At 45.0% G+C, this 23,710-nt stretch overlaps 1 protein-coding gene across 6 annotated transcripts in view; it reads left to right on the top strand.

The window, feature by feature from the left end:
* Positions 1-18,834, top strand: part of FAT3 (FAT atypical cadherin 3) — a 546,218-nt gene extending 527,384 nt beyond the window's left edge. For 2 of the 6 annotated variants that reach the window (XM_060234950.1, XM_060234948.1), the window contains 5 exons: positions 1,024-1,676; positions 4,306-4,419; positions 7,797-7,856; positions 17,228-17,263; positions 17,996-18,834. In XM_060234950.1, coding sequence (XP_060090933.1) covers positions 1,024-1,676; positions 4,306-4,419; positions 7,797-7,856; positions 17,228-17,263; positions 17,996-18,621 — 1,489 coding nt within the window. In that variant the 3' untranslated portion in view covers positions 18,622-18,834. Of the gene's footprint in view, positions 1-1,023; positions 1,677-4,305; positions 4,420-7,796; positions 7,857-16,282; positions 16,359-17,227; positions 17,264-17,995 lie in introns of all 6 variants that reach the window. The other 4 variants (XM_060234952.1, XM_060234951.1, XM_060234953.1 and 1 more) reach the window with 3 other exon arrangements.
* The last annotated feature ends 4,876 nt before the right edge of the window (positions 18,835-23,710 follow it).

Genomic DNA, 23,710 nt, shown 5'->3' with positions numbered 1-23,710 from the left:
GAGGTTGCCCTTTCAGGTACTAGCTATGGCCGACCCTGCTTTGTTCCCGAGATCTGACGAGATCAGGCTATCTCAGGCTCTCAAGGTCAGGGCTCCTGACAGCATTTCTCACCACCAAGGATAAGGGACATGACAACGTGGAGTACTGCTTAGAACAGGATCTAGGAGACCTGGGTTCAATGCCCCATTCTGCCGTGAAAACCCTGGGTCAATCACTCTCTGCCAACCTAAACTACCTTAGCAGATTGTGAGATAAAAGAAAATGAGGATAGGAGAATGATGTTTGCTCTCTTGAGAGCCAGTTTGGTGTAGTGGTTAAGTGTGCAGACTCTTATCTGGGAGAACCGGGTTTGATTCCCCACTCCTCCACTTGCACCTGCTAGCATGGCCTTGGGTCAGCCATAGCTCTCGCATGAGTTGTCCTTGAAAGGGAAGCTGCTATGAGAGCTCTCTCAGTCCCACCCACCTCACAGGATGCCTGTTGTGGGGAAGGAAGGTAAAGGAGAGCTGCTCTGAGACTTTGAGATTCAGAGTGGAGGGTGGGATATAAATCCAGTTTCTTCTTCAGCATCATCATCTTGGGTACCTTGGAGAAAACACGTATTAGAGCTACGGTTTGCACTTTTCAGCTCCTGCCAGATCTTTCTCATACACTGTGCCAGAAATCTGGTAAGAGGAAGTACAGCTTGCTTGTGTTTCTCCTAACCCTGCTCTCTGCACATCTGTACAACTTTTGACCCACTGAACAAAATAACTGCTTGATAACCTCACTGTTTCCCACCCCCCCTCCTCAAACAGATATACAATAAGGTATTCTATTGAGCACTCGACTGACCAGATTCTGATTGCCTCTTACACATTAGGCACTCCCGCTGTAAATATGAAGCCCCTCCATCCATCATTTTACTGGGCCCACAATGAGTTAACAGATGAAACAAGATTTAAAAATAAGCAAAACAAAGAAATTTGGGTGTTGTAATAAGCATTGAAATCCATCATCCACCTCTCTTATTTTCCCTCCAGGTGTGAGGAAGATATTAATGAATGTGAGAGAGAGGAATGTGAAAATGGCGGCTCTTGCGTCAATGTCTTTGGCTCGTTTTTGTGTAACTGCACTCCTGGATTTGTGGGCCAGCACTGTGGTCTGAGGCCGGTGGTTGTCCCCAACATCCAAGCCGGACATTCTTACGTGGGCAAAGAAGAGCTGATCGGCATCGCTGTGGTTCTTTTCGTCATCTTTGTGCTCGTCATCCTTTTCATCGTGTTCCGCAAGAAAGTCTTCCGGAAGAACTATTCCCGCAACAACATCACGTTGGTCCAAGACCCAGCGACTGCCGCACTGCTTCACAAGAGCAACGGGATCCAGTTCAAAAACATGAGGAACAGCGGGGATGGTCGTAACATCTACCAAGAGGTGGGGCCCCCTCAGGTCCCCGTAAGGCCAATGGCCTACACCCCTTGCTTTCAAAGCGACTCCAGAAATAACCTGGACAAGATTGTGGATGGACTCGGGGTGGAGCATCAGGAGATGACAACGTTCCACCCGGAATCTCCCCGGATCCTGACTGCGAGGCGGGGGGTCGTGGTGTGCAGTGTGGCTCCCAACCTTCCAGCTGTGTCTCCATGCCGCTCAGATTGTGATTCCATCAGGAAGACCTGGGAAAATGGCACTGAAGGTGAGTACTGGAGGTGAAGGCAATATGTCACGGGGAATGCAGAGGATTTCTTTTTTTCCTTCTCCCTTCGGCATTTTTTGTTGATGTTTGCCCCACGTCACAATGCCCATGAATACCAAGTCCATTTCACGTTACCCAGTTTTAAGAACATAAGAAGAGTCCTGGTGGATCAGACCAGAAGTCCAACATCCTGTCCCGCCCAGTGGCCAACCAGTTCCTCTGGATGGCCAACATCAGGGCATAGAGGCTGTGTCCTCCCCCTGATGTTTCCTCCTGCTGTATGTTCCCTCTAAGCTGAGTTAGCGTGAGCTAGCGCATAGATTTTTAGCCTCCAGCTCACACATTTTTGTCTTAGCTGAGGAAGGGAACCCCAGAACACACTAATCGATGCAGTCGCTCACAATTTTAATGCCAGTAGCTCACAAAGTAGAATTTTTGCTCACAAGATTCTGCAGCTTAGAGGGAGCCCTGCTCCTGACGCTGGGATCCAGAGGTTTAGTGCCCCTGAATGCGGAGGTTCCCCTCAGTCACCATGGTTAGTAGCCACTGATAGACCTACCCTCTTTGAATCTAACTAGTCCCCTTTTAAAGCTATTTAAAACTATTTATTTCTGTGGCCATCACTACGTTCTCTGGCAACAAATTTCACATTTTAATCAGCCTCTATGTAAAGTACTATTTCCTTTTGTCCATCCTGAACCAACTGCCCGTCAGTTTCATTGAATGCCCTTGAGTTCTGGTATTTTGGGAGAGAGAGAAAAATTCCTCTTTGTCAGCTCTCTCCACCCCGTGCATAATTTCATAAATCTCGATCATGTCCCCCTTAGTTATCTCTTTTCTAAATTGAAAAGTCACAGGCCCTCGGTCTTCTCCTCATAGAGAAGGTGCTTTATGGTGGAAGCCGCATCATGATTCATATGTTCAAAAAGCAAAGCAAACAAATGATCCGTGAAACAAAAGCTGTACACATATACTGCGTGTCTTAATTAAACTTTTATTTGTTGGGTGACCAGGACTCTTAAGTATGACAAGATTATTTGCAAGATTATGCACAGGATAGAGAAGGCAGAGAAAGAAGTATTTTATCCATTTCTCACATTACAAGAACTCGTGGGCACTCAATGAAATTGCTGAGCAGTCGGGTTAGAATGGATAAAAGGAAGTACTTCTTCACCTAACGGGTGATTAACACGTGGAATTCACTGCCACAGGCGGTGGTGGTGGCTACATCCATAGACAGCTTCAAGAGGGGATTGGATAAACATATGGAGTAGAGGTTCGTCAGTGGCCACTCTTTCTGGGGCAGTGATGCTCGGTATTCTTGGTGCTTGGGGGGGGGGGGGGCAACAGTGCGAGGGCTTCTATTTATTATTTATTTATTTATTACTTCGCATTTATATCCCGCCCTCTCCGCGAGCGGACTCAGGGCAGTTCACAACATTATAAAAACAATCAATCCAATAAAACATATAAAACCATAATTTACATATATCAACTTTAAAACCATTCTATAGCGCTATTTCAGTCCAGTATAGGCGGAGTGACTTCTCGACTATGATCGCCAGCATTCTGTAGGATGTCCGGTGGCAGCCCTTTTTCGATCAAACCGCAAAAGCCTGTTTAAACAATTCGGTCTTACAGGCCCTGCGGAACGCAGACAAATCCCGCAGGGCCCTTATAGCTTCTGGGAGGGTGTTCCAAAGTTCTGGTGCTGCCACCGAAAAAGCCCTGGATCTTGTTGTACATAGCCTGGCTTCTTTTGGGCCAGGGGCAGACAACAGATTTTTTGTCCCTGATCGCAGTGCTCTCTGGGGGATATATGGGGAAAGGCGGTCCCGTAGATAGTGCCCTGGCCCCACTGATGGACCTCCTGATGGCACTTGGGGGGGAGGGGGTTGGCCCCACTGTGTGACAGTGTTGGACTGGATGGGTCATTGGCCTGGTCCAACATGGCTTCTCTTAGGTTCTTATATGACTTCCGCTTAGCCCTGCAGCCCACTCTTATGACAGTGCACCAGCTCTCCGAGTGGGTAACACCACATTGGCTCTTCCATTATCCCAGTGGTTGATCCTTGCTCGCTGCAGTAAGCCTGCAAAGCTTAGAACTCTTATTTCATCACTTTCCCCAATGCCTTGGGTCGCATTACTCTCTTGCATAATTGAAGCCCCTCGATTGACAGGTGTCTTGATCTGCAGATTTGATAATTACTCTTCCGCTAAGTAAATGACTGTTCCTGCCACATGAAGTGAAAATCAGTGTGTGCTTAGCATTAAATCAAATCATTTTGTAGCTTAAAGAGAGAGCCATCTACCCATCCTATCCAGTCCTGTTTCTCATGTACATATAGAACCAGTTTTGTGTAGTGGTTAAGTGTGCGGACTCTTATCTGGGAAAATCGGGTTTGATTCCCCACTCCTCCACTTGCACCTGCTGGAATGGCCTTGGGTCAGCCATAGCTCTCGAAGAGTTGTCCTTGAAAGGGCAGCTGCTGTGAGAGCTCTCTCAGCCCCACCCACCTCACAGGGTGTCTGTTGTGGGGGAAGAAGATAAGGGGGATTGTGAGCCACTCTGAGACTTTGATTCAGAGAGAAGAGCAGGGTATAAATCTGCAGTCTTCTTTTTCTAAAGGCAAAGAAGTTGATGATGCGGAGGAAGTCACCTGTTTCTCCGGAAGTAATAAAGGCAGCAATTCCGAAGTTCAGTCCCTCAGCTCTTACCAGTCGGACTCCGGCGATGACAACGGTAAGAGCGTCATTATCATGTGACTTGCAGCAAATATAAATTTAACTTTGGTTCTCATCAGTCGCATGGTTAGAAAACTTGGTTGTGCCAGAGGTCACAGATCCACCTGGAGAGTTTTTGGAAAGTATCGATGGGGCAGATCTTTCCCCACCATTTTTGCAAGCAGTCTGCCCTTCATTGTGAAGCTCCACTCTGAAGATCAGAAGAGCCTCATATGCAAAACCATCCCATGGGACAGGACGCTGCATCAATGAAGGAAATCAGAAGGGATGGATTTCTAGCAGGAGCTCCTTTGCATATTAACCCACACATCCGGATGTAGCCAATCCTCCAAGAGCTTACAAAAAAGAGCCTTGCAAGCTCCAGGAGGATTGGCTACATCAGGGGTGTGCGGCCTAATATGCAAAGGAGCTCCTGCTAGAATTCCACCGCTGGAAATCAGTTCTTTCTCCCACTTCCAACTTGCAGCTTGTATCAGTGGGACAGAAAGAGGTGATTTTTCTCAGATTCTCTCTCATTGCTGCAACCCACTGTCCCTGTGGCATTTTTTGCTTATTCAGCTCTCCCAGTCTTCACGTAGGAGTTTCAGGGCAAATGGTAAGATACCTTCAGAATGGAAGGCAGGGAACAATCTGTCCTGTCAACGCCATCAGTTAATTCTTCTGCTGGATGCAATCCTATGTCCTGCCCAAAGAGTCGGATCCCTTCAGAAGGAAAAGTAGAGAAAATCCCCTTCCATCAACACCTTCCGTTAATTCTTCAAGTCCTGTCCACAGTGCAGTGTGGCTGTTCCGGGACAGGGTTCTAGCAGGATGAGGTTAAGTTATTATTGATCGCTGAGTATTTAGTTAAAAGGAACCAAAAGCTTGACAGATATTTGACACCAGTGGTTCCCAAGCTTTGCTGTAATGAAAAGGGCCCTTTGGCTTGTGTATTCTGTATGGGCCGCCACATTTTTTTACAAATGGCCACCCTGTGGGAGGATGCTTGAAAAGCTTCTAAATTGAAAGGTTTAAAAAAAAAACCCAATCTGAAGAAATCGATCTCTGGGGTTGCTTTGTATTTGCTTCCTTTAAACGTTGGGTAAAACTGCTTTTTATTTAAGATGTGGTTCAAAAACAAAGGACTACAAATGGCTATTGCAATTGCGGAAATGTAGTTCTTCCCACAAGAGGACAGGGTTACCTTGGCAAACAGTATTCCCAAGATGCAAAGGGGGAGGGGGTAGTTGCACGAGAGAATCTGGGGGAAAGAGGACATTGAACCTGTTCTTTGCTGCTGAGTCTGTCTTGTTAATGCTCCCCCCAAGAATGTTTTTCTTACAGTTGGGCTATCTTCTGGTCACAAGCAGAAGCCAATGAAACTGGTCTGTGGGTGGAGCTAATGCAACAATGTCACGTTATGGTTTTTTTTTCCCCCTAAATGCCATGTTACAAGGGATTCGCAGGATAAGGGAGGGAACAGACACATGTAAATCAATGTCCTGTTAACATCTTGATCAGGTTTTGGATCAGTTTAAATGTGACTTGGTTCTCCTCCAAGGCAGTAATTTTCAAACTTTTTGAAGCGGGACCCACTTTTAAACTTATTCGACGTCTGGTGCTCAGCTTGGCCTCAGACGCTGGTGATGCAGGTCCACATAGGTTCTGTTGGGGGTGGAATTCTAGCAGGAGCTCCTTTGCATATTAGGCCACACACCCCTGATGTAGCCAATCCTCCAAGAGCTTACAAAAAAAAAAGAACCTTGTAAGCTCTTGGAGGATTGGCTACATCAAGGGTGTGTGGCCTAATATGCAAAGGGGCTCCTGCTAGAATTCCACCCCTGGGCTCTGTCCATCACCACCCCTGGTGCTAGTGCTTGGGAACATGAAGAACCCCTGGTAACAAACTAAGGCTGCCACTGCCAGATTGGGAAATTCCTGGGGATTTGGAGGCAGAAACAGGGGATAGCAGAGTCTGGGGAAAGGAGGGATGTGATGTCATAGAGTCCACCCTCCGAAGCTGCCATTTCCTCCAGGGATGTCTGTGGCATAAAGATCAGTGGTAATTCTGGGAGAACTCCCGGCCATATCTGTAGGCTAGCTACCCTAGAACGAACAGGGCTACATAACAGAGGGGAGTAGGAGGACAGAATGACTCAGGTCCTGCTACTGGGAGGTTCTGCTACTGGGAGGAGAGGGGACTAGGGCTCAGAAGTTGGAGCCTCACAGTCCATTTATGAGAGAGAGTCAAAGCCGCTTTGGTTGTAATTGTGACAACTACCGATCCGAGGAGTTACTCGAAGCGGTTATCTCTCAGACATGAACATAAGAGAAGCCACGTTGGATCAGGCCAACAGCCCATCCAGTCCAACACTCTGTGTCACACAGTGGCAAAAAATTTTATATACACACACACACTGTGGCTAATAGCCACTGATGGACCTGTGCTCCATATTTTTATCTAAACCCTTCTTGAAGGTGGCTATACTTGTGGCCGCCACCACCTCCTGTGGCAGTGAATTCCACATGCTTCACTGGGCACTCTCTTTGGGATATGGGGTAGACCAAAATCGGATGATCTGGGTGTTTTTAAATTAGTTTGCCTCAAGATACTCACTAGGAGGGGCGGCAGAACCATGAGCCGGGGGGACCCCTCTTCTTCTGCATGGCTGCAAGCAATGCAGAAGTGCAAGCTCTGAAAGGCATAACCATCTGTGTTCAATCTATAGCATTTTTTTTTTTAAAAAAAGAAATGCAACCCAATCTTTAAACCCTAGCCATTTGATAATGGCTTTTTAATTATGACGGCTAAACTTGGTCATTTTCCCCAAGGACTTTGTCCTACGGGCAGTAAATAATAAGTTAAAGGCTTCTGGCTGCCAAAAGAGAGAAGAAAGAAAGAAGGGGGTGGGGGAGAGATTGAAGGCAAAAGACGTTCCCACTATCTCGGATCCTTACGATTGCTGAAAAAAGATAATGATCCCTCGGAGTATAGCAGTCTGCCTTTGGAGGCCTTTAAGCGAGGATTAATTAGAGATTAGTGTCAGGTAGACAAAATACTGTCCCGGTTAATTGAATCTGCTGGACAGTCCAGCCTGAATTTATGAGCTGATATTCATCACACCATATGAGCTTTTGTGGAAGTGCCGGCTTTGAATGTATCACCATTTGCTTTTCTGTTGCGGGAGGAGAAAAAAATTGTATGGGATTATCTGAAATTGAAATGTCCTTCAAGCTGCATAATTCATTGGGACTGCCTTCCCTCCCCCTCCCGTTCCCTCCACCTGGCAAATCTGTCTGTGAGAATATAGTATTGGTAACCTCACAACGTTGTGTGCTATAAATACTAACCTGCAGCTATCCTTCCCTTTCTTTCTGCTTTCCTTCTTCCGCAAGCTTCGATAGTGACTGTCATACAGCTTGTCAACAATGTAGTTGACACTATAGAAAATGAAGGTATTTAATCTTTTTCCATTATTCTCGTCGCATTGCCACATATTGTTGTCTCGCTCTTCCGTGCACAAAAGACCGCAGCAGAACCTCATCAACTCGCACTCGTTAGCCAAACCACAGCGAATGATTTACAAAACAAGCAAGGTCACGGAAAGAAAGGGGAGAAGATGGCATTAAGTACCACAGCAAGTAATCAAAGTACTTATTTTTACCGTTTCCATTGACGGCTAATGGTCAATTCAGATAATTGGGCTTCCTCCCCCCCACTTTTGATGTGCAGTGACTATTGTAGTCATTCGGCAGAGAATAGGTGATTCAGAGGAATTCCTGTGTTTATCCGAAAGGAAGACAACCACTCCCTGGAAAAAAGGTTATACGCTAAAAGACTTACTGTACATTAGCTAGCATGCAAATTGAAGACAACCTCTTATTTCTCTAGATGACACTCCTGAGGAACAAAGCCTAGAGTAAGAGATCAGGGGAGGTCCCAACAAAAACGGATTCAGCAAGCCACAGTAGCGTCAACAACTAACATAGTTGCGGAAAGTTCCATCAAGCGGCTGCCAACTGCAGTCACCCCATACTCGGGGCCAGTACCAGAGTTCCTGGCACCCTAGGCCCTGCTTCGCCCCTGCCCCAGGCAGACCCAGGAAGGCGAGAGCAGAGGGGTGGTGCATGTTTCCCTCGGAGCAAGGTGAGCTCCAAGGAAAGTACACACCAGCACGCCGCTTTCACCTTCCCAGGTCTGTGCAGACCCAGGAAGGAGAGAGCAGCGGGGCAGGAGGAGGGATGCCCCACAGCGCCCCTGTAGGTCGGGTAACGCCCTAGGCAGCCGCCTACCTGGGCTACTTTCATGTGCCAGCCTTGCCCATAGTGCTACCAAATGAAAGCAATAGCTCCGTGCAGAATACACCTCTTATCAGTCTCTTGTCTTCAAAAAATCATTCAAAATGTTGGTTTAGTATATCAAATTTTTACTTTACAAAATACGTCCGGATTTGCACAATGTAGGCACAAAATACTCAAAAACACTTCCAGTATCAGCTTACAGGCATAACCGGTCTACAATTCTCCTGTTTCGCAACTGCTTTATCCAAGCCACATTTTCCAATACTTTGCTTATATTTCACACACGTCTATGTCATTCTCATTAAGTTTTCTCCAACCTTCACTGTGGGATGCCCCACAGCGCCCCTGTAGGCGGGGTAATGCCCTAGACAGCCGCCTATCTGGCCTACTTTTATGTGCCAGCCTTGCCCATAGTGTTGGCAAGAAACAAACAGAATGGGCTTGCCCTAGGCTGGCTTTGCATAACCACCCGGGATCCAGTTTGGTGTAGTGGTTAAGTACGCGGACTCTTATCTGGGAGAGCCAGGTTTGATTCCCCACTCCTCCACTTGCACCTGCTAGCATGGCCTTGGGTCAGCCATAGCTCTGGCAGAGGTTGTCCTTGAAAGGGCAGCTGCTGTGAGAGCCCTCTCCATCCCCACCCACCTCACAGGGTGTCTGTTGTGGGGGAGGAAGGGAAAGGAGATTGTGAGCCGCTCTGAGACTCTTCGGAGTGGAGGGCGGGATATAAATCCAATATCTTCTTCTTCTTATCCAGTGTGAAATGATTAGTAAGTAATGTACAGAGAAAGAACCTATCAGCAGATGTATTTATGGTTCACACACATCATCTTAGTAACATGGATCCTTAAAGACTAACCAATAACAATAACAATATATGTGTCGTGCCATAAATACTATTTCATACGTTGGTCTCCCCTCTGCATTTTACCCTCACAACAAGCTGGTCAGGCGAGTGAGGCTGAGAGAGGGATCATCCCTCCAAGACCAGCTTGCAAGTTTTGTGGCACAGTGCAGATTCGAACATGGGTCCCTCAGATCCTGGTCTGACATGCTAACCACTAACTACCCCAAGCAGGCTGACAGTCAAGGATCACACCAGTAACCCTACAACAGCCCTGTAAAGTATATCAACCTTCCTACATGCAGACTGAGGATGAGTTGGACAGAAGGTGGCTTGTGTAAGGCCACCTACAATGCATCCCAGTCTTAACAACTAGCACAACTTGGCCAGGCCCAACACTAGCCACCACACAACTCACCACACAACAACTGAGCAACTTGCCACTGCAGAACTTTAGTGATTTCCAGAAGACCAACGGGGGGAAAGGTGAAAGCCAGAGTGGTGTAGGGATTGGAGTGTCAAATTAAGGTCTGGGAAGTAAAGGTAGTCCCTGTGCAAGCATTAGGTCGTTACCAACCCATGAAGTGACATCACGTCATGATGTTTTCTTGGCAGTCTTTTTTATGGGGTGGTTTGCCATTGCCTTCCCCAGTCATCTTCACTTTACCCCCAGCAAGCTGGGTACTCATCCTCAGAAGGATGGAAGGCTGAGTCAACCTCGAGCCGGCTTCTTGAACCCAGCTTCTGCCGGGGATCGAACTCAAGTCGTGAGCAGAGCTTAGACTGCAGTACTGCAGCTGACCACTCTGTACCGGGGACCCAGCATCAAATCCCCACTCTGGCACGAAAAGCTCACAAGATGGCTTGGGGCCAGTTACATACTCTCTCAGCTGAATCTGCCTCACAGGGTAGAGAATTATGAAAATGAAATGGAAGAGGAAAGAATGAGATAAGCTGCTTTTGGGGTCCTTATTAGGGAGAAAGTAAATAAATAAAGCTGAAGTTGAGGGTGTCAGGTAAAAGGTGAGTTGTGTGGTGAGTGGGACTGAGAGAAAGAAGCAGGAAAAAGGTGTGGGGACTGCAAGAAAGATAAAAAGAGGAAATAGTGTGGAGCACCGAATGCAGGGGGAAATGAAGTGCCCCCCCCACCAAGTCCTTGCGAGTTCCCTGTTTGCCATTTGCTAATGCTGTAGGATGTCTTGCATAAAATATTATACATTTTCTGTAAAGCATTGTCCAAAAAAACATTTCATTCATCCTATTCCAAAAGGAGACCCCAAATTTCCCCAAAAAAAAATCGGGGAGGGGGGGGGGCTTCAAATCTTTAGGAAGTCCCCTCATGAGGGTGTTCTTGGAGACCACCCTAGTCTTTTTCAGGGATATTCATGTGTCAATAAATCAGCATTATCTAGCGTACATACGTTACGCATATGAAACCATATTCCTCGTATGTAGAAACCATGTAACGTGCATATGCACAAACAGAAATCTACGAAGTTTGACTGGGATGAACAGAAAACTGAAGACTTCTAACAAAGTATATGAAAGAAGTGAAACTGTTGACCCCTCAGCAAAATAGGGCACATTTACTTTTCCCTACCTGTATTCTATATTATTGATATTTCTGAAGGGTGGGGAGATCCAATTTTGGAGACTGTAAATTGTATTTTGGTTGTCAGTTCAAGCTAAACAAAGTTGCTTTGGACTTTCTCCCTCCAAATGAACTTCCAGGGCTCTTTTTCTAGCAGGAGCTTCTCTGCATATTAGGCCACGCCCCCCCGATGTAGCCAATCCTCCTGGAGCTTACAGTTGGCCCTGTACTAAGAGCCCTCTAAGCTCTTAGAGGATTGGCTACATCAGGGGGGCGTGGCCTAACATGCAGAGCAGCTCATGCGAGAAAAAGAGCCCTGCGCTTGACAATTTGTAAGTTCAGCCATCCTCGGAAAGTTTCTGAGAGATATTTGGGAACAGCTGTGAATTTCGATATTGCATAGACCTTGCTTGTGTTATTTTTGCTTCGAAAACTACAAAGAAAGGCATTGGCTTTGTTTTTTGTTTGGTGGACAAGCTCGCGAGGCAGATGAGGTTCTGCTGCATCATATAAAGATAACTCCTCGTTGTGCGTTCACACATGCAGCGTAATAATCACAGAGTGGGGTGCGAGCATGACATTTAGCAAACCAGAAAAAATTCCTTGTGTCTGACCCTTATAATTTGAGTCAAGTTTGGTTTTGGTTTTCATTTTTTTTCATTTTGGAATAGTCAGGGCCGGTTCAGACGGTGCTGCCTGAGCAGCAACCACTGGATAGTGTAAGAAAGTGTCTTCCTTCTGCTCATCAGTTTGCTACTTTAGTTTCCATTGAACATCCATCACTACCATGAAAACACCTGTGGCCAAGGGAGAGCAGTGTCGAATAATCCCCTGTAAGAACACACAGGGCTTTTTTTTATTTTTTTTAAAAACCTAGCAGGAACTCTTTTGCATATTAGGCCACACCCCCTGGCATCATTGTCTCACACAGGGCTTTTTTGTTGAAAAAGCTCAGCAGGAACTCATTTGAATATTAGGCCACACATCCCTGATGCCAGCCAGGACCTCATTTGCATATTAGGCCACACCCCCTGGCATCGGCATTGTTTCACACAGGGCTTTTTGTGTTGAAAAAGCCCAGCAGAAACACATTTGCATATTAGGCCACACCCCCTGACATCACCATTGTGTCGCACAGGGCTTTCTGTGTTGAGAAAGCCCAGCAGGAACTCATTTGCATATTAGGCAACACCCCCTGGCACCGCTATTGTTTCACACGGCTTTTTGTGTCGAAAAAGCCCAGCTGGAACTCATTTGCATATTAGGCCACATCCCCTGATGCCAAGCCAGCTGGAACTGCGTTCCTTTGCATTCCTGCTCAAAAAAAGCCCTGAGCACACATCCCAATCGATGGCCTCCTATACAGGACAAAAGGGGGGCGGAGATAAGGTGTAAAAGATCCTTGCATCTGTTCAATGCAAATTTCACTGTTCCACAAGCACCCTAGAACCACACAGGAGGTTTTTCTGCTGTGGGATGGTGGAAGCCCCAAGCAAAATCTCATACAAATGGTTCCTGGTCAGAAAGGTACAAGGTGCTACTGATTAATACCACTCACACCCAAACACAAACTCCAGCTAAAAAATAGCCTCTATAGCCCAGAGTGTTTTCTGGAGGCATTTCCTGCCCAGGGCTGGCCTGTTCAAAGTTTGCCCTCAAATTTAAGCAGAATTTGGTGCATAGAATCATAGAGTTGGAAGGGACCTCCAGAGTCATCTAGTCCAACCCCCTACACACAACTAGTGACCCCTGCTCTATGGCGAAAGGAAGGAAGGAAGGAAGAAAGAAAGAAAGAAAGAAAGAAAGAAAGAAAGAAAGAAGGAAGGAAGGAAGAAAGAAAGAAAGGAAGAAAGAAAGAAAGAAAGAAAGAAAGAAAGAAAGGAAGGAAGGAAGGAAGGAAGGAAAGAAGAAAGAAAGAAAGAAAGGAAGGAAGAAAGAAAGAAAGAAAGGAAGGAAGGAAGGAAGAAAGAAAGGAAGAAAGAAAGAAAGAAAGAAAGAAAGAAAGAAAGAAAGAAAGAAAGAAAGGAAGAAAGGAAGAAAGAAAGAAAGGAAGGAAGAAAGAAAGGAAGGAAGGAAGAAAGGAAGGAAGGAAGAAAGAAAGAAAGAAAGAAAGAAAGAAAGGAAGAAAGAAAGGAAGAAAGAAAGGAAGGAAGGAAGGAAGGAAGGAAGGAAGGAAGAAAGGAAGAAAGAAAGAAAGAAAGAAAGGAAGAAAGGAAGAAAGAAAGAAAGAAAGAAAGGAAGGAAGGAAGAAAGAAAGGAAGGAAGAAAGAAAGAAAGGAAGAAAGAAAGAAAGGAAGGAAGAAAGAAAGAAAGAAAGAAAGAAAGGAAGGAAGAAAGAAAGGAAGGAAGAAAGAAAGGAAGGAAGGAAGAAAGGAAGGAAGGAAGGAAGAAAGAAAGAAAGAAAGAAAGGAAGGAAGGAAGGAAGAAAGAAAGGAAGGAAGGAAGGAAGAAAGAAAGGAAGGAAGGAAGGAAGAAAGAAAGGAAGAAAGAAAGAAAGAAAGGAAGGAAGAAAGAAAGGAAGAAAGAAAGAAAGAAAGGAAGGAAGGAAGAAAGAAAGAAAGGAAGAAAGAAAGAAAGAAAGGAAGGAAGGAAGAAAGAAAGAAAGGAAGAAAGGAAGGAAGGAAGGAAGGAAGAAAGAAAGAAAGAAAGAAAGGAAGGAAGGAAGGAAGAAAGAAAGAAAGGAAGGAAGGAAGGAAGAAAGGAAGGAAGAAAGAAAGAAAGAAAGGAAGAAAGGAAGAAAGAAAGAAAGAAAGGAAGAAAGAAAGAAAGAAAGGAAGAAAGAAAGAAAGGAAGAAAGGAAGAAAGGAAGAAAGAAAGGAAGGAAGGAAGAAAGAAAGAAAGAAAGAAAGAAAGAAAGAAAGAAAGAAAGAAAGAAAGAAAGAAAGAAAGAAAGAAAGAAAGAAAGAAAGAAAGAAAGAAAGAAAGAAAGAAAGAAAGAAAGAAAGAGCTCCACAATCCCTGGCCAAATTGGCCTGGAGAAAAATTGCTGTCTGCCCCCAAAGTGGCAAACAGCATTTCCCTAGACGTGTCAGAAAAGACACTAAGCACTAATGCAACCTTTCCTTCCCTCTTTCTCATCATCTGCCTAATTCACAGAATCAGCATTGCTGTCAGATGCCCATCTAGCCTTAGATGGCCATCTGGCAGCAATGCTGATTCTGTGAACTTAGGCAGTTCAGTCGTATTTAATGAATTGCTTGAAAAGACAAATACGCAAAGCGCGCTGTCTCAAGCAGATCACAAGATGCAAGCTACTCCACCAGCGTGCACCATTTCATAACCTTGTACATCTTCATCATCTCTTTGCAGACTACCAGAGACATTTCTCTGGAAGTCATACCAAAGAAGAGATCTTATTGGAAAAATCAAACAATACTGTCAATGGCTTCTTGCCGCCAGTCTTTACCGTTAAAAATGAAAACAAAAAAGCAAGTTCCTAGTCTTCACAGTCTAAAAAACATACAGACCATCTATCCCTAGAAATAAACTAAGGGAGCCCTCTGGGTCTACTCTACAAATGACATTCTTTTAGCTCCATTTGCTGGCTTTTACAACTGGCACCCATCTTGCAGCAGCAGCTCCATGGGCAGACATTACCATCTATCTTGGGCTTGGATCTGGCACAGTTTTTCTATGGATGAAAAAATTCTGCCTAGGGAGCGTGACTTTCTCACCTCCCACCCCCTGCTGTAGCTCCAACTGGACCCTCCAAAAAATGTTGTTCCTGGTGGCTCCCTCTCCTATTCAGAGCAACCGAGGCATTTTTTTTTTTTTAGTAGGAACTCCTTTGCCTATTAGGCTACACCCCGCCCCCGATGCAGCCAATCCTCCAAGGGCTTACAGGGCTCTTCTTACAGGGCCTCCCTTAAGCTCTTGGAGGATTGGCTACATCAGAGGGGTGTAGCCTAATAGGCAAAGGAGTTCCTGCTACAAAAAAAAGCTCTGAGAGCAACATTTTGGTTGGCATTTCAGGCCACAGTGAGAAAAGGGGAGAAGATACATTTCACAAGCTGAGATGTTCCCCCCCACGGACACACTACACTGGCTCCAAGCCTACACTCGGCTCTCTGCCTTAGCAAGACTCCCCTGTTGATTTCTGCACTGAAGCAGCCCTCATGGGCCCCGGAGAAACACAGCCCATTCTTTTCCCAACATGGAACCCCATAATACTTACTTTAACGATGCTGCTCATGAAGGACTCAAGCAATGACACACTAGATGCAACACAGAGTAAGTAATTTAAATAACCAAGCAGTTACCACGCTTGAGGTCCTTTGGATTTTATGACAGAGGCAGAAAATTCAGCTGCAGCCAATGTATCTCCTAACTCTACCCCTACCAAGAGTTTCTTACTCTTCTCTGATGTTAGCAACCCCTCATTATCATCAAAAAGAGGTGTCATCCACAAACCTCTAATACTGCGGAAGGTATCGCGTTCCAATAAGCAATGCTCCGAAGCTTCTATCTGCCCAGGAGCACCAAGTCTTATCGGAGTATGAGGTCAAGAACATAAGAGAAGCCATGTTGGAGCAGGCCAGTGGCCCATCCAGTTCAACACTCTGTCACACAGTGGCCAAAACCCCCCAGGTGCCATTAGGAAGTCCAGTAGTGGGGCCACTAGAAGCCCTCCCACTGTTCCCCCCGCCCCCCCCGCCAAGCACCAAGAATACAGAGCGTCACTTGCCCCAGACAGAGAGTTCCATCAATACGCTGTGGCTAATAGCCACTGATGGACCTCTGCTCCATACATTGATCCACTCCCCTCTTGAAGCTGTCTACGCTTGCAGCTGCCACCACCTCCTGTGGCAGTGAATCCCATGTGTTAATCACTCTTGGGAGGCCCTTCCATTATTCAGGAAGGAACAGAATTTAATCTTGCAAGCATAAATGTTCTCCTCTATCAAGAAACAGTTAAAGAATCCAAATATGGCAGGGGCACCTTTGGAGAAGGCAATGTAAAGGGGAGCATACCCTGCAGGCTGTCTTCCTGATGGTAACAAAGCCCAAGATATTCAGGTGTTTATTCATTACAGAGTGCATTGCTGAGCTACCCGAATCCCACAATACTTTTGACTTAAGACGTGGACTCTGTTGTGTTTGCTTCGGGTGGCGCCATTGACTGCCTTTCTATTCTGTTCCGTTCAGGTTGTTATACTGTGCCCCTCACCGTGGTATCTGAGCGTACTTGGGCCCAGATTTGTTTGAACCGGCCCTGAGAATGGTAGATTTTTATTTTTTTATTTTTTCTGTTTCAAAACCGAGTGAGAGAGAAAACAAACCGTACTTTTTTGCAGTTTAAAACAGAAATGTCTAAACGTTTTGTGCTAAAAGCTGGACACTTGAGCCAGTTCTGCATGTTTGATTCAGAGAACTGAAATGAGAAAAGGCATATGTTCCTACCCAATAGATGTAATGCGATGTTTTGTCTAGATTAGAAAAAGTAGTTCCCCCCACAGTCCTTTTAATGTTAAAAGCGAAGCGTTGCTTATTACTTGAATCCTGATAAGTTTTAGAACCAGGCACCGCATTGTCAGAGGGGTCTGCCCTTCCAACGGGGCAGCCATGTTAGGCCACAAGCCTAAAGACCCTTTCCTGAATAACGCCCCACTAAATAACTTCCAAGTAGCCCTGAGCAAAATCGCTCCCTTAGTCTGCTGGAGCCAAGTAAACGAAGAGTTGGCTGATCTAGGATTGTGTAATAAAATTGATGAGGATTAATAGAGTCACTGGACACCTTCAAGTAATCTGTTGGCTGTGGCACAAGGTTTAGTGGTTATGCCACACAGTTGAGGCTTTTTCTGTAGCAGGAACTCCTTTGCATATTAGGCTACATCCCCTTGATATAGCCAATCCTGCGAGAGCTTACAGGGCCTACTGTAAACTCTTGGAGGATTGGCTACATTAGGGGAATGTAGCCTGGTATGCAAAGGAGTTCCTACTACAAAAAAAAGCCCTGCCACAATGAATCTGTTTGGCTTGGAGTTGTCACATGACCCTTGGTTACCGTCTGCACTTTGTCTGTTTAAACCTGTAACCGGTTTCAAACTTGAGAATTTCCAGTGTTCCTCTTTTCCACTTTGTATTTAACAGTGACTGGTATGGATCAAGGACAGAACTACAACAGAGGTGACTTTTCCATCGGCCGCAGTGGGTGGGAGAGGGCAGTCTTGGGAGGCAGCTTTTGGGGCATTTTTTTGGTTTTTTAAACATTTTACTAATCTGCTTTGTTTGATCTCCACTTTGGGGATCAGGCTATGCCCGAATTCTGCATGTTTAAGCATGCTACAGTGTGTATTTTGATTGCTTTCGGGAGGGGGGGGGGGAATCCTTATTTTTTTTTTAATTACAGGAATCAGCTGTTTCTTTCTCATATTTCTCATTGTGTGCCTGTGTAATTACTTTTCTCTCCAGATCCAGATTGGAGCACGGCAATGCCAGCATGCTAGCTGTTATTAATGTGTTTATTTATTTAAGTGATGGATGGATTTCCACATCCTTCCACCTTACTCTAGGTTTTTAGCATTTTATTTCCTGGATCCTTTACTTTCTAACAGAATCTGCAAACGTGAAATATTCGTGTTGTGTCGTGTTCGTGTCGTATCATGGTCCTTGTGACATAAAACTGCTTCTACCAACTATGGGCCAGAGCATGGTTGGCCAGTGTTGTGGGGCTGGGGGGGGGGGACAACACTGTGGTGCATGTTAATTATTTGCATATGCAACTGCAATTGGCTGATCCCCTACCCCCCCCCCCACCCCCAGAGGTTTGCTTCCTAGCAGGTGCATGCTGTAGATTTCATTTCTGCTAAAAGTTCCGTTTCCCCTCCGGATTCATTGCGCTCTTGTTTCCTCCCGTAGCTTATCACTGGGACACTTCTGACTGGATGCCGAGTGCTCGCTTATCTGACATTGAGGAAGTGCCCAATTACGAGACGGCAGATGGTGGCTCGGCGCATCATGGGAGCACGAGAGAATTGGAAACAGATTATTACCTTGGCGGTTACGATATCGACAGCGACTACCCGCCGCCGCACGAGGAGGAGTTTTTAAACCAGGACCAGTTGCCCCCTCCTCTCCCGGAGGACTACCCAGACCAGTACGAAGCGCTTCCCCCCTCGCAGCCCATCTCCATGGCCAGCACACTTAGCCCGGATTGTCGACGAAGGCCACAGTTCCACCCGAGCCAGTACCTCCCCCCGCATCAGTTCCCCAATGAGATGGACAATGGCGGGTCTCAAACTGGGAATGAATTTAGTACTTTTGGCATTGGCCCCGGACCAAATATAGAAAATGTTAGCGCAACAAAGAAGCCCTTGCCCTTACACAATTCCCTGGATGCATCCTCATCTGACATTTCAGCAGGCTGCGGCTTTGATGACTCAGAGGTCACCATGAGCGACTACGAAAGCATCGAAGAGCTCTGTCTGGATCACCATCATATGCACATTCCCTTTGTGGAGACCCATCAACAGACTCAAGTGTGAAGGAACTGGTTTCGTTGACGTCGTCGTTACTGTTGTTTGGTTCCATCCATAGCATAACTGTTGCAAATAATTGTGTTGTTTTTTTTTTTTTTTGCTAAGAACATAGATGTCTCTCAATATATATATTCGTATTGATATATATTGGGTCAGGCAGAAATATAACATAACCCATTTTTAACCCTGTTGAGAAATCAGTACTGTATATGCACGTACGAAGAGAATGGTTCCATAGGATCAGAATTCAAGCGGAGTGGTCATCTTCCTGTTTTTGGAGATGTGAGGTTCACCAGGAGGATAATGTTCAGCGATGGGCAGAGAGGCTTCATTCTCCTAGTTTTGTCTAGTATTGTACTATTAAAAGTGTTACAAGGCTAAAGCACTTACAGTATTAAGATAAAAACAATCCCCATCCAGGCACTGCTGTGTATTCTAAACTTCATCCTTCTAATGGATGAAAGGAAACGCAGGTGGCAACGCTGAGTAATTCACTTTTTTAAGAAAAAAAAATCCCCTTCCAATTCCAAAGTTACTAGTCCTCAGGCACATTCCTCTCTGTAACTCTTTAGAGATAATGACTTTGTTCAAACGTATATTCAAAGGTTTTGACTGCACCTATGGCTCCAAAATATGACAGGGTGGAGAGGTACATGAGGACCAGACTAAGCAGGGAGGAAAGTCCATATCTGAATCCAGTACATTCTCTCAGTTGCGTAGAAAATGCAATGGGACAATTGCCACGAGCCCTCACTTGAATAGATCGGGTTGCGTTGTGTTAGCACAGACCTACTGCCCAACCAACCAGCAGTGCTTTGCTGATCAAAAGGCGAGAGGCAGATGGGCCAGTGTAGACTTGTTGCTAAACAGTCCTTTAATAGTATCCAATGCCCTGAACTGAGGAAACGAGGGGGAAAGACGGTGAACCTATTTCTTTCGGCTCCAATGAACAAGCAGACATAGAGTTTTTCCATATGTCTTATTATCATTGCTTAAGTACACATAGAGGATCAGGGTGGTTCCCCCCCCCATGTGATTTGCGCCCTCTAGTGCTCACTTTGATATTTCATCCCTGTATCTCCGGCTTATTTATGAGCACTTTAATTGTGCTCATAAACCAGAGATACAGTGAAGAAATACTGAAGTGACCACTAGAGACAGCAAAACACATGCGGAAATGGTGTGTGGGGGGGTGGACAATACAAGCACACAGGCTAGGAAATGACAAGTGGGGAAAAGTCCATTATTAGGGAACGGGGCATCCTTATACCTGGGCAGAAGAGGGAATTTTGATGAAAACAGCCTCATGAAGGTGTGGAAAGCTGTATCCGCCAAAATTCCCTCTTCTTCCAGAGTTGTTGAAGAATGCTTCCTTTGCAACCTCTGCAGGGACCACGAGTTTGTATGTGTACAAAATACAAATGTCCAGATGATTTTGTTTAATCTGGGCCTGGAGTGGGGGAGATACAGAATCTTTGGCTTCGGCAGTGTTTTGAATTAAGAGCCATGTGCCATTTAAATACAACAGGAAATCTTTGGGCAGACAGTAAGCGTGTGCAAATAAACCCTGGTATTTTTCCGGTTCAGGTATATTGAACCACAAATTATCAGCGTTTTTCAATATTCCTGAATCCCAATACCAGTATGGTATGCAGATTCAGGAAACCCAAAACGTTTTGACTCCATTGTACCCTATAGGGACCATTATGGTCAATGGTCCCCTTAAGCTATAATAGAAAATCGATCTGGGGTTCGGGGGGGGGCTGTTTTTTGAGGTAAGGGCACCAAATTTGCAGCATAGCTGCTGACATCTCTCCTCAGACACAAAAAAAACCACCTACCCAAGTTTCAAAAAGATTTTATAGTCCCCCAAAGAAGGTACCGCTATCCTCCAGCTGCATGACTCCAGTCATCAGACGAAGGGAGCTTTGTCTCAAAAGCTTATACCCCAAAAATCTTGTCGGTTTCTGAGGTGCTACTGGACTTGAATCTAGCTCTTCTGCTACAGATCGACATGGCTACTCTCCTATAAGCAAGGGGGTTGAATTCAATAATACAGAGGGTCAGGGCTTTTTTTGTAGCAGGAACTCCTTTGCATATTAGGCCACACACCCCTGATGTAGCCAGTCCTCCAAGAGCTTACAGGACTCTTATTATAGGGCCTACTGTAAGCTTTTGGGGAATTGGCTGCATCAGGGTTGTGTGGCCTAATTGGCAAAGGAGTTCCTGTTACAAAAAAAAAAAAGAAACCCTGCAGAGGGTTTATTTACAAAAAGAGACACACCTTCCAAGATGCCCTCACTTTATTGTAGTTCTGTGTCAACACAACAGTAAATGAATGTTTCCATCACATGCTGTCCCACAAGTGAGAGATTTACTTGACTTCCAACCATTTCTGGTTTTGTTAAACTAATTAATGACCTGGTTCTTTCAGTGAAAGAAGATACGAGTTGACGATTTACCAACTCAACATAGCAAAATGAGTTTAAAAAATAGTAACAAAACCCAGCAATGACCAGGTAACACTTTTAATAGCAAAAGGAGTCTGAAACCTGCATAATTCATTGATTATTTACAGCACTTTTTTGTAGCAGGAACTCCTTTGCATATTAAGCTACATACACACCTCAATGTAGCCAATCTTCCAAGAGTTCACAGTAGGCCCTGTAAGAAGAGAGCCCTGTAAGCTCTTGGAGGACTGGCTACATCAGGGGTGTGTGGCTTAATATGCAAAGGAGCTCTTGCTACAAAAAAGCCCTGATATAGTTTACTGTCCCCATTCCCACCCCCTGCACTGAGAATTTGGTTACAAAGGTTTGCGTGGATACTTTCATTGCTTCACCGGCAAGTATTTAGTTTAGAATTCAGAGTCGCGTTAAAAATGGGTTTCGAGCACAGAATATTCGGAAAGTACTGGCCCACCTATTCCTCCTGTTCAACTCAGTGACATATTTTCTCTTTCCACATGCACCCCTTTGTGAATACAAGAATCTGTTTATAGCATGTCTGTGATCGGTGCGCTTCCTCCATCCCAGCCTCCTCTTTAGTCCCCTCCCAGGGTTTTATGCAGAGGGAACAGAAAGCAATGATACTTGAATTTTTGCATCTGCCAGTTGTGAAGGAAATGAAGAACGAGTTTACCTTCCAAAATTCTAAACAGTTCTTCCAAATGAAGTGAAGGAGGCGAACGTAGCCTTGCGTTTGTCAAAGACACGGACTCTGTGGAGATAAAAGATGGTTTCTGGGTTACCCTAACTGAAGGGCAAACTTTTATTATTCTCATTTTCTTTTAGAAAGGGACAGAGATGGGTAATAAGATATTGTGATTCCTCTAAACATTGGTCACCATCTGTCATAGCTTTTGCACATACTTCAACAGAACCAGTGGGTTCCAGTTTTTGTCCCCCACCAAGTAATTATGACATAATTCTTGCAGGCTTCCACGTACAGAGAAAATCACTCGTGCTTCCTTGAGCTTATTTTATTATTATCATTATTCCAAAGACATATCAGTGATAGCATCCAGGGAAATAAATGGAAACTTGGGGGATTGGTATGTGTGAGAAAGTGGCTAACCATTGCTGTTTTGTATGCTTTCTATTTGTCTTCCACTGATCAGCCTCAAATGCTGCTTAAGCTAGGCCACCTAAACATATGGGAGAACTAGGTATGGACCACCTTTCTTCCTGCAAACCCTGTTTCCCTCCTGCTTCCTAGGACATATGGTATTTTGGACCCTCTTATTACCCGATTTTACCTACATCCTTTTGATGAACCTCCTCCCATTGTCTTATCAGCAGGGGTTTTTTTGTAGCAGGAACTCCTTTGCATATTAGGCCACACAGAACCCGATGTAGCCAATCATCCAAGAGTTTACAGGGCTCTTAGTACAGGGCCTACTGTAAGCTCCAGGAGGATTGGTTACAGTGTGGGGGTGGCCTAAAATACAAAGGAGTTCCTGCTATAAAAAATGCCATGCTTATCAGTAATGTTCCCCAAAATCCTAATGCCCAAACAATCGTACCACTGCTCTAAGGAAGAGGATGGTTCTACGAACCTCAAAAATAATTATGCCTAAACCCACCCTTCACTGATTCATTTTTTCTGTATTTTTTTAGGCCTACATCTCATCAAGGTAGTAAAACTGTATCTTTGGGTAACATTATCTCAGACAGCAGATGGGGGTTCTTCCGTACAAAAATAGTAAATAATTCCCCTCATGCAGAAAAATTGTTCTACCCAAGCCTTTTTCTTGAAATGCTAGTTTTATACATACAGGGATGGGGTGAATTGCTACCCAGCAAAGACCCACATTTCTGTTCAGAGCCAGGTTTCTATAATCAGGCTTTTTTTTGTATCAGGAACTCCTTTGCATATTAGGCTACACCCCCCCCCCCCAGATGTAGCCAATCCTCCAAGAACTTATGGGGCTCTTCATACAGGGCCTGCTGTAAGCTCTTGGAGGATTGGCTACATCATGGGGGTGTAGCCTAATATGCAGAGGAGTTCCTGATACAAAAAAAAAAGCCCTGTAGCCACCAAGGGCTTTCTTTGATTCCATCTGTTCTCAGAATTCTATTCTGATCACTGTCAAACTAAACAAAAAATGAGGAAGCTTAGGTGAGCATACCATTGTGTTGGATTGGGGCCTGTGTCTTTCAGTAATGTCTTCAAGAAGTTTTTGTCACCTCCCCAAGACTATAGAACCGACCAGGTATTGCTACAGAGGACTCTTCCAGAAACCAGTTGGTGGGACATTGGTTGAACTGCAGTTTCAGAAATCATCATAAATTGCTGCAATGTGTTATTTTTTTTAAAAAAAAAAAATCATGATAATGCACCCGCGGTGATCTTTGTTTGGGCCTGTTTTTGCATACTTGATCTCAAATCCCACATACCCATAATGCAGTTCCCACCGGAAGTTCATCCATAAAAGACCTTTATGTTACACTTGAAATTTCCAAGGCTATGCATCAAAACAGAAAGGCACTGAAACATTTTACATGGGAGAAGGCAGGTGAGAGAGCGTCATGCAAATAAGTTAATTTCATTGCGTACGATTTTTTTAAAAAAGCAATAATATACAAACATACTA

This window comes from Heteronotia binoei, chromosome 3 (assembly GCF_032191835.1).
Source record: "Heteronotia binoei isolate CCM8104 ecotype False Entrance Well chromosome 3, APGP_CSIRO_Hbin_v1, whole genome shotgun sequence".
Taxonomy (NCBI): domain Eukaryota; kingdom Metazoa; phylum Chordata; class Lepidosauria; order Squamata; family Gekkonidae; genus Heteronotia; species Heteronotia binoei.
This window is presented reverse-complemented; position numbering and strand designations above follow the sequence as displayed.